General features: G+C 39.4%; 1 protein-coding gene across 1 annotated transcript in view; it reads left to right on the forward strand.

Moving 5' to 3' along the window:
• The window catches only part of CNTLN (centlein), a 969,919-nt gene that overhangs the window by 611,633 nt on the left and 346,414 nt on the right, over window positions 1-11,872 (forward strand). The window contains exon 14 of the mRNA XM_053702639.1: window positions 4,671-4,762. Within this exon, the coding sequence (XP_053558614.1) occupies window positions 4,671-4,762 (92 nt within the window). The remainder of the gene's footprint in view (window positions 1-4,670; window positions 4,763-11,872) is intronic.

Raw genomic sequence — 11,872 nt, forward strand, 5'->3', positions numbered from 1 at the left:
ATATATATATATATACATACATATATACATACATATATACATATTAGGGGTGTGCATGACTAATATTTTTACAATCGACTAGTTGAAAGCACCCCCTCTTGCCAGAAAATAGGTATTAAATGCGAAATATTTTTAATGTAATTGTAAAATGTTCTTTTTTTAAATTTACTTTTTAAAACCTAGTCAACACAACAACCCCAATATGTTAACAAAAAACAAAATCTGCAAAGCGCGTCCATGCAAGTTTTTATTTAACAAAAACTTCAACTATTTGGCAATGTCCATATTATTTTAATTATATTAATTGTTCTTGTTAAGAAAAATGACCATGTCCACATGCTCCGAGAGTAGACAATTACGTAGTTTGTTGACTATCAGGCCCGCAGCTAAGAAAATTCATTCAGCCGGTACAGATGTTGCCAGGATGCACAGGTATGCTTTCGCTAGCCGTGATAATTTCCTGTACTTGCATTCATTTGCCTTCCACCATGCCAGAGGGTCTTCAAATGGAGGAATGCACTCATCTTGCATGTATTTGTCCTGCTCGGTTTGCAGAGACATTGCGTCCTCTGTGTAGTAGTCATCTCTGAATAATGTTGCCATAGCAGTAACAGTGCAACGTTGCTTTTCAGGTGGTCTGCTTACCACTGTACTTGTACCACTTGGTTCATTTTCTGTGACATCACCACCGTTTGTCGTAAGATAAAGCAAATCCGCAACTGTGACTGCTTTCTTGACCGTCTCTTCTGTAAACTTAAGGTGTTTGTGCCTGGGGTCTAGAAATGAAGCGATGAGCGCCACATTATGAAATTTTCCTGTGCCTGTAGGTGCAAAGCAGCACTTAAGGGACTCCGATACAGTTGTTTTAAACTGTGATACTTTTGTTGACTCTTTTGTGGTACTAATGAGATGCTTGGACAGGAGAGTGGCTGTGACAGGGTAAATAATAGAGATTGATACCTCAGACACTACGCACAAAGCAGTTGTAGCACATTTCAAGGAGCTTAACACTGGCAGTAGCTCTTCGAAAACGACCCAACTGTCATCAGCCAGGTCAAGTGTGTAGGCATCTGTCAACTTTATGTACACCCTGTCAGACAGGACTGCGACAACTGCCCATCTCTGCTCCAGTAAGCGCTCAAACACGTCATAGATTGAATTCCATTGGGTACGGCAGTACTGCACAAGGCGGTGCTCAAGCAGAGATTGTTGTTTTTGTTTCATCTTCAGCGCCTGAGTAGCTGTTGTGCTGTGATGAAAATGTGATACAAGATGACTGGCCGCACCCACTATGCTGTATGACACCAAGTTTAATGCCATCGTTGACAGCGAGCTGCAAAGTGTGCGCAAAGCACAGATTTGACTCCCATTCTAATGCTGTTTGCTAAGACGATATTGCTTGCGTTTTCGTGAACTGAATCCGTGATTTTGCCCCGCAAATCCCAATGGTCTACCTCAGTGTTCAACACATTTGCAAGATTCTCTGCTGTATGCCTCTCTGGCATGGCACAGGTCTGTAGAACCACGCTTTTCATTTCCCAGTCTTTTATGAAATGACAAGTTATGGTAACGTAGGACTCAGTATTTAGTGCTGTCTATGCGTCAGTTGCAATTGCAGCCTTCTCGACTTTTGCCAAGGTGTTGCGGACAGAACTAGCCGAATCTACGTGCATTTTTTCAAGCCGAGTTGTAATTGTTTTTCGTGCAGGGACTGTGTATTCAGGCTCGACATATTTCATTAACTCCCGAAAACCCTCTCCTTCAACAAAACTTATAGGAAGCATGTTCTTTGCTACCATATTAGATATCAGAGTCGACATTGTTTCAGCATGCAGTGTGTCACATTGCTGTTGTCTTACTGTAAAAGCTGCAATGGATGTTTGTTGCTGTCCTTTTTCTTTCTCTGTCGCTACCAATGCAGACGGGTTTTTGTTTTTTAGGTGGCTTAACATGGAAGTCGTGGATTTATTGTACTGCAATTGCACACCGCAAATGTTGCACTTAACTGCCTTTTCATGTAGTTTTTCAAAATATTTCCAAGCAGGACTTTTGTTGAAGATTCCATTTTTTGCAAAATTTGTTTTGTCTACTACGAGTACAAAATAACACGTTGCCAAGTGAGACAATCCGCAATCTGTTGTAGGCTTAGGCTAAGGCTACAGGCTGTTTTTGACTATCAAAATATAGCAAAATGTAATCTATCAGTAATCGACTAATGCCGTACTATTCGAACAGTGAGAGACTGATCGATTAATCGATTAGTCGACTAGTCTAACTCAGCCCTAATAAATATATACATGGATATGCATGTATCTGTTAAATCCCTTTGCATGCTTTTTTTTCTTCTTCTAACACCTGAGACCTCATATCTTTGACTCCTTAAAACTTTTTAATGCAATTTTTTCCCAATATTTTTGTTAGATGGTGTTATTATGAGTGTAACTGTACATTTTAATGTATTTTTAATTTGTTTTGTTCAACTTTTTATTTGAGTGCAACAGTTAACCATAGCTCTGAGGTTGCACTATCCCGTCGTGAGTTCAATTCAATTTCGCTTGAGCAAACACATTTACTTTCAACTTGTATTACGCATGCTACTTCTGACATGCATAAACAGCTGTGATAAACCCGATATCGCTTGCACACAACTGTTATTGCACCACTCGTAATTTAGCCCTAGGTCATTTTGATCAAAGCTCATGAGTGCATCTATCTGTATGTAGATCGCCATGCAAAACAGTGCTGTACAACACAATCTATAATTCTTGTGAAGCGCAATCTACATATTTTATTTTGTTATTGCTGTATATAAATATTATGAGCTTGAATCTATTGTCATATGTTGAATATGTTGGTAATTATTTTTTTAACATAAACCAGGTTCTATTTCTTGCTAATTAAACAATTTAACCATGACCATAAAGGTTTGTATAGTTGGCTTTTGCCAGGTTAACTATCTCTGTAGGTCCTATTCATATTTTTTATATAGCGTAGCACACATAATTAACCAGTGTATCTTCATTATAAACGCTTAAAGGGATATTACAATGTAAAATTGTTTTCTCATTAATGTATTTTCAATGACTTGTTATACAAGCTGCAGAGTATAAAATGTATGAGAAATTGCATTTTCAGGTTTATTTCTTTATAGGAATTAGCTGGTTTTGTGCTTTTAAACCACAGCCTATTACAATGGGTTGAGTTTCCAGCTAATATCAGATCTCGTTATGTTATCACTTTTATGCACACACGTGCTTACTTATCTTATATCTGTTTGTAATCCAAAGCTCAATACTTAAAAAAACACATTGAAAAATTAAAATTGTATTGCTTAACTATCCTGCCCCCACTGGGTGTGTAATTTCTTCTGCTGGTTGTGTTTACTTAGACTTATCAATAGCTTAGACTCCAGTATAGAAACTTTCAGTATAGGTGGGGATACCACAGGCTAAATCGGATATTTCAAATGGCAAAATAGAGGTAAAGGAGATACTTGTAAACAATCTAATACACTCCAGCAAGTAAAATGGATCATTGGGACCAATTTAAAGGGAGAACATTTTTTGTGAACTGTACCTTTAATATCTGCTTACTCCATAAACTATAGATTTCTTGTACAAATAACTGATAAACAGATATCTCTATTTAAGCCAACAAGTATAATGTAATTCATTTTTGAGTTGTTGTTGTTATTATTTTTTCTAATTTAGAGTGTAGGGAAGGTGTGGCTAATAAAATGCAAGAGACATACTCATACGCTAGTCTAATGCCCCATCTAAAAGCACTTTTAAAGGTTTGCCTTTGCCATTAGTTCAAGGGCTGCTATAGTGAATGTTCTTCATGCTGAAAGCAGCCAGTACTTCCCTACTGGAACAAATTGTCATCTTTAAATGCTAAGGTCATCAGTAAATAAAATCTGAAATGTTTAGTTGGTATTAGAGCTTTAGACGTGTTTATATATTTTTTTTATAAAAAATGCTGGTATTTCAATTTGTTTTCTTTTAAAATTGACTATATAGTTATGGCTTTGAACAGATTCTGTTCTGAATTACAAAAGTCATTTTATGTCTGGCACATCTGGTTAACACTTTATTGCAAATGACCTTATCATTGAGATTTCTTACCAAAGTCAGAATTCATATAACAAAGAGAGTTATTTCTAAAATGTATACCGAACACGAAGGGGAAAAAGGTTTAAAGTTTCAGTCCATCCTAATTCTGTTACTGGTTGCTTTGTTCACCAATCACTCTGATCCTCCTAGCAGGGGGACAAGACCTGAAGAACAAAACTAGCTAAACTATGTAGATAAAAAGGCAATAGATTCTGCTTTCAAGGCAAAAGACTGTACAGTCTATAAAAGAATGAAAACAGGAATAAAAGTAGAGTATCTTTAACCTGCAGATGTATTGTACCTTTGAAAAGTTCGCACTATGTAAAGAAAAAGAAAATCACTGTGATGTTACAAAGACTTTGTAATTGTATGACACTAGACTTTAAAAACAGGTCAGTTCTAAAAGACTGTCCAAATCCTGTATTGGCAGAAGGAAATCAATTTACTCATAATATACAAAACAAATGGATGAATTTTGTTTTAATGAATAAATAATAAACACTATGTTGCACCACAATGAGAAATCTCAGTGTTTGTTTTTTCTCTTTTTTTTTGCAGTCCTTCTCTTGAGACTGAGTAAGGATGAAACAGTCAAAAGCAGTACTCCAAAGAAGAATACGGAAGACACGTTGCAGCGGGCATTGCAAAAAGTAAGCTAGCCCAACTATTTGTTTAAGTTACATTTTATACAATTGTAATATACTTTTCTTCATAAAATCATTTGCTTTATTGTTGATATGGCATAAAAAGTGCCCAAAGAACGATAAATTAGTATCAATCCTAAAAGGAATAATTTAATGGTGCCTCAAACAATCCAGTCACTCATCCATACCACAAATATTCATAAAAAAGAGCAAAAAAACAAACAAACCATAGCGTCCCAAGGGGGAGCCATTGTCATCAGCAGGAAAAAAATGGATGTCACTGCAGAGTCACTATATCCAGTTCAATGATATTGGCTTACAGATACCATGACACCAATGAGAGTAAACAGCGTCTCTTATTCCAGCGTGCATATGAATTTCAATGTCTCAATAAGTGGTGAAACCCCATAATCTCCTATTTTAAATTATTCACATTCCCATTCCAGTGAAAGTCGTTTCTTAATATTCCTGCAGTGTCCTGCTAGCTGGACACAGAGAAGGGAGCACCGCAGAGGCTGTGTGGAGCAGGATTGAGTAGCGGTGTATACCCGAATGTGACAGCAGAGCCATATTTACACTGATAAAGTGTTTTGAATTGCACTTGAGCAAAACACTTAACTGACTACTTGCAATGAGTGTGATAATAGCAATTTCTGTGCTATACATTAAATGTATAGAGTGCTCTAAAAAGATTTCAGACGAGTTAAGATACTATGGTTAAAATATTTATCCACTTGTAATATCAGATTGTGCACTATTCTTTACATCATGCTCTACTGATTGCACTTCATTTGTAATCTAGCTAAGGTTAACTTGAGTCAAAATTTCCACAAAATACCTAATATTTGATGCAATTTATTACTATCCATATATACATATTTATAGCAAACAAGCTTTTGGTCTTTCAGCTGTTTATAGTTCCCTAAATGTCTGTTGATATAGCTCTTCCCTTTCAATGTTGTAATCAGAACTTTCCCCAAAACTTAAAAATTATATTCACGCTGTTTTTAGTGAGGTTTTAGCTTTCTTGCCTCTAGCTGTTAAGCAGAGACGTTTGCAAGGAATGCAAAGTGTGGCCCCTCTTTAGCCTTTAGCTCATCAAGGACTTCCCTTAGGAGCGACCACTCTAACTTTCCAATTAATGATAGGGGTGTCTTTATATAATTTTCATTACCTGGTTGGTCCTGCCTAACAGTGTCTGTACCCATTTATAAAATATATAAATATATATAATATATTTTTCATTACCAGGTTTATCCTGCCTAACAGTGCTTGTATCCATTTATTTAATATATATACAATTATATAATTTTTGTATTACCTGGTTGATCCTGCCTGACAGTGCCTGTATCCTCCATTTATTTTATATTAATAATATAATACTTTTCTCTTGTTAAGTGTGTTCAGTCCACGGGTCATCCATTACTTATGGGATATATTCTCCTTCCCAACAGGAAGTTGCAAGAGGATCACCCAAGCAGAGCTGCTATATAGCTCCTCCCCTCACATGTCATATCCAGTCATTCTCTTGCAACCCTCAACAAAGAAGGAGGTCGCGGGAGGAGTTGGAGTTTTTACTTAATTATTCTTCAATCAAAAGTTTGTTATTTTAAATGGCACCGGAGTGTGCTGTTTTTCTATCTCAGGCAGTATTTGGAAGAAGAAACTGCCTGCGTTTTTCTATGATCTTAGCAGGCGTAACTAAGATCCACTGGCTGTTCTCGACATTCTGAGGAGTGGGGTAACTTCAGAACATGGGAATAGCATGCGGGGTCCCCCGCATATGAGGTATGTGCAGTACAATATTTTCTGGGAATGGAATTGACTAAGAAAACACTGCTGTTACCCGTATGATGTAAGTACAGCCTTAAATGCAGTAGTAGTGACTGGTATCAGGCTGATGAATGTATGCACAGTAGAGTTATTTCCTAGGGACTAGAATTTGACTGAGAAAATACTGTTAATACTGAAATAATGCTTAAGCCTTATCTGCAGTGGAAGCGACTGGTAGCAGGCTTAGTGATAACTTTGCATGACAAAAGAAGTTTGAAAAACGTTTACTGGCATGTTATTCGTTTTTGTGAGGTACTTGGTGATAAATCCTTTTGGGCATGAATTTTTTCTTATTTTCCACATGGCTAACGTATATTTCTGCATAGAAACCGTTATATCAGGTCTCCCACTGTTGTAAATGAGCGGGAGGGGCCTTTTTTAGCGCCTTGTTGCACAGTTAAAATTCTAGCACAGTCTTCCTGCTTCTTCCTCCTTGATCCAGGACGTCTCTAGAGAGCTCAGGGGTCTTCAAAATTCGTTTTTGAGGGAGGTAATCAGTCACAGCAGACCTGTGACAGTGTGTTAGACTGTGATAAAAACGTTTAATATTAGTTTAATATTAATTTGATATCCGTTTTTTGGGTACTGAGGGGTTAATCATCCTTTTGCTAATGGGTGCAATCCTCTGCTAATTAATACATTTAAAGAATTGTTGATTATAACTGAATTAGTTCTTTGTTATTCAACTGTGTTTTTTAAAAGCGCTGCAGCGTTTTTTATATTGCTTGTGAACTTATTGAAAGTAATTCCAAGCTTGCTAGCTTCATTGCTAGTCTGTTTAAACATGTCTGATACAGAGGAATCTGCTTGTTCATTATGTTTAAAAGCCAATGTGTAGCCCAATAGAAATATGTGTACCAATTGTATTGATATTACTTTGAATAAAAGTCAATCTGTACCGATAAAGAAATTATCACCAGACAACGAGGGGGCAGTTATGCCGTCTAACTCTCCTCACGAGTCAGTACCTTTGTCTCCCGCTCGGGAGGTGCGTGAGATTGAGGCGCCAAGTACATCAAGGCCCTTACAAATCACTTTACATGATATGGCTAATGTTATGAAGGAAGTATTATACAATATGCCCGAGTTAAAAGGCAAGCGCGACAGTTCTGGGTTAAGGACAGAGCGCGCTGATGACACGAGAGCCATGTCTGATACTGCGTCACAATTTGCAGAACATGAGGACGGAGAGCTTCATTCTGTGGGTGATGGTTCTGATTCGGGGAGACCGGATTCAGAAATTTTAAATTTAAGCTTGAGAACCTCCGCGTGTTGCTAGGGGAGGTGTTAGCGGCTCTGAATGATTGTGACACGGTGGCAATCCCAGAGAAATTATGTAGGCTGGATAAATACTACGCGGTACCGGTGTGTACTGACGTTTTTCCTATACCAAAGAGGCTTACAGAGATTATTAGTAAGGAGTGGGATAGACCCGGTGTGCCTTTTTCCCCTCCTCCGATATTTAGAAAAATGTTCCCTATAGACGCCACCACACGAGACTTATGGCAGACGGTCCCTAAGGTGGAGGGAGCAGTTTCTACTTTAGCCAAGCGTACCACTATCCCGGTGGAGGATAGCTGTGCTTTCTCAGATCCAATGGATAAAAAATTAGAGGGTTATCTTAAGAAAATGTTTGTCCAACAAGGTTTTATATTACAGCCTCTTGCATGCATTGCGCCTGTCACTGCTGCAGCGGCATTCTGGTTTGAGTCTCTGGAAGAGGCGATTCGCACAGCACCATTGGATGAGTCTTTGAGCAAGATTAGAACCCTTAAGCTGGCTAATGCGTTTGTTTCGAATGCCGTAGTGCATTTAACCAAACTTACGGCTAAGAATTCCGGATTCGCCATACAGGTGCGCAGGGCGCTATGGCTTAAATCCTGGTCAGCAGATGTAACTTCTAAGTCTAAACTACTAAACATTCCTTTCAAAGGGCAGACCTTATTCGGGCCCGGCTTGAAGGAAATTATTGCTGACATTACTGGAGGTAAGGGCCACACCCTTCCTCAGGACAGGGCCAAATCAAAGACCAAACAGTCTAATTTTCGTGCCTTTTGTAATTTCAAGGCAGGAGCAGCATCAACTTCCTCCGCTCCAAAACAGGAAGGAACTACTGCTCGTTACAGACAGGGTTGGAAAGGCAACCAGTCATGGAACAAGGGCAAGCAGGCCAGAAACCCTACTTCCGCCCCTAAGACAGCATGAAGACAGGGCCCCCTTTCTGGAGACGGATCTAGTGGGGGGCAGACTTTCTCTCTTCGCCCAGGCTTGGGCAAGAGATGTTCAGGATCCCTGGACGTTGGAGATTATATCTCAGGGATACCTTCTGGATTTCAAAACTTCTCCTCCACAAGGGAGGTTTCATCTGTCAAGGTTATCAACAAACCTAGTGAAGAAAGAGGCATTTCTACAATGTGTACAAGACCTCTTAGTAATGGGAGTGATCCACCCAGTTCCGCGGACGGAACAGGGGCAAGGGTTTTATTCAAATCTGTTTGTGGTTCCCAAGAAAGAGGGAACCTTCAGACCAATCTTAGATTTAAAAATCTTAAACAAATTCCTGAGGGTTCCATCGTTCAAGATGGAAACCATTCGGACCATCCTACCCATGATCCAAGAGGGTCAATATATGATCACAGTGGATTTAAAGGATGTCTACCTTCACATACCGATTCACAAGGATCATTATCGGTACCTAAGGTTTGCCTTTCTAGACAGGCATTACCAGTTTGTAGCGCTTCCCTTTGGGTTAGCTACAGCCCCAAGAATTTTTACAAAGGTTCTGGGCTCTCTTCTGGCGGTACTAAGACCACGAGGCATAGCGGTGGTTCCGTACCTAGACGACATTCTGATACAAACATCAAGTTTTCAAAATGCAAAGTCTCATGCAGAGATAGTTCTAGCATTTCTGAGGTCGCATGGGTGGAAAGTGAACGTGGAAAAGAGTTCTCTGTTACCACTCACAAGGGTCCCCTTTCTTATAGATTCTGTAGAGATGAAGATTTACCTGACGGAGTCCAGGTTATCAAAGATTCTCAATGCAGAAAAAATCCAGACGTCCAGGTTTTTTGTCAGGCTTTGGCTAGGATTAAGCCTGTGTTTAAAGCTGTTGCTCCTCCGTGGAGCTTAAACTTGGTTCTTAAAGTTCTTCAGGGTGTTCCGTTTGAACCCCTTCATTCCATTGATATTAAGCTTTTATCTTGGAAAGTTCTGTTTTTGATGGCTATTTCCTCGGCTCGAAGAGTCTCTGAGTTATCTGCCTTACATTGTGATTCTCCTTATCTGATCTTTCATTCAGACAAGGTAGTCCTGCGTACTAAACCTGTGTTTTTACCTAAGGTGGTTTCTAACAAGAATATCAATCAAGAGATTGTTGTTCCATCCTTATGTCCTAATCCTTCTTCAAAGAAGGAACGTCTTTTGCATAATCTAGACGTGGTCCGTGCCCTGAAGTTCTACTTACAGGCAACTAAAGATTTTCGACAAACTTCTTCTCTGTTTGTCGTTTACTCTGGACAGAGGAGAGGTCAAAAGGCTTCGGCTACCTCTCTCTCTTTTTGGCTTCATATGAATTACAGCTCTTTCCACTAGAGCTGTGGCTTCCACCTGGGCCTTTAAGAATGAGGCCTCTGTTGAACAGATTTGCAAGGATGCAACTTGGTCTTCACTTCATACTTTTTCCAAATTTTACAAATTTGACACTTTTGCTTCTTCGGAGGCTGTTTTTGGGAGAAAGGTTCTACAGGCAGTGGTTCCTTCTGTTTAATGTTCCTGCCTTGTCCCTCCCATCATCCGTGTACTTTAGCTTTGGTATTGGTATCCCATAAGTAATGGATGACCCGTGGACTGAACACGCTTAACAAGAGAAAACATAATTTATACTTACCTGATAAATTTATTTCTCTTGTAGTGTGTTCAGTCCATGGCCCGCCCTGTCTATTTGAGGCAGGTTCTAAATTTAAAATTATAACTCCAGTCACCACTGCACCCTATAGTTAATCCTTTCTCATCTTGTTTTGGTCGAATGACTGGATATGACATGTGAGGGGAGGAGCTATATAGCAGCTCTGCTTGGGTGATCCTCTTGCAACTTCCTGTTGGGAAGGAGAATATATCCCATAAGTAATGGATGACCTGTGGACTGAACACACTACAAGAGAAATAAATTTATCAGGTAAGCATAAATTATGTTTTTCATTACTTACCTGGTTGATCCTGCCTAACGGTGCCTGTACCGGGCACACTCAACTGAAAAAATCTTCACCGCCGCTGCAGCACAGACAGTGCACGCTGCTGTGGGAGGGTTGAAAGATCACAGTCTCCCACCGAAGTGGCTCAACAACTAATCGATAACCAACTAATCGATATTGGAAATAGTTGACGATTTTCATTATCGATTTCATCGATTAGTTATTACAGCCCTACTAAAGACTTTTATTTTGAGGATAGTCTCTCTGAGTCTCAGGACCCTGCTGCTACGGCGGTGGATGTGTCCTTTAATTCCAGATTTGAACATATTCATGCCTTATTCCAGGAGGTTTTAATTGCTTTAGAGTAAGTGAATTGTCCTGCTACAGCCAGGCGTTCCACTATTCCTTTTGATGATAGTTCCTCATTTAAGGAACTTTAGATAGAAAACCTGAATGTTTTCATAGGCAATGCTTTCAGCTTGCAGGTTTTATGTTTACACCTACAGTCAGTGTTGTTCCTTACTTTTATGACATTCCTGTTCAGGCTCCTTCATATTTTCTGGCTGTGTCTCATAATCAGATGGCCAGCCTGTTAGGTTAGGGTACAATCTAGGGATCTTGGAGAGTGCAGGAAGCTTGGTCTCCTCAGGAGACGAGGTTACCAATATATATTATGTAACTCTCTGCATTAATCAGGACTCTCCAGAGTTTGCCTGACCTTAGACACAAATCTTTCTGAGATTTTTACTCAGAAAATATCACAGCAGTGGCTTATTTCAGTCATAAGGGATGAACTTGCAGTTCCATAACAATGAGGGAAGTGTTCCGCATCATCAATTGGGTAAAATGCCATTATTGCATGATTTCTGCCATCCACATTCTGGGTGTAAACAATTGGGAGGTAGACTTTCTCAGTCACCAATCTCTTCACTCAAGGGAATGGTCTCTGAATCAGGACATTTTCTACCAACTTATGAGACATTGGGGTCTGCCAGAGATAGATCTCATGGCTTCTCATTTGAATCACAAACTGCCTCAGTATTGTGCCAGGTCCTGGGACTGTCTGGCAAGTCTGAAAGATGCTCTAGAGGTT

Source organism: Bombina bombina, chromosome 2 (assembly GCF_027579735.1).
Source record: "Bombina bombina isolate aBomBom1 chromosome 2, aBomBom1.pri, whole genome shotgun sequence".
Classification (NCBI taxonomy): domain Eukaryota; kingdom Metazoa; phylum Chordata; class Amphibia; order Anura; family Bombinatoridae; genus Bombina; species Bombina bombina.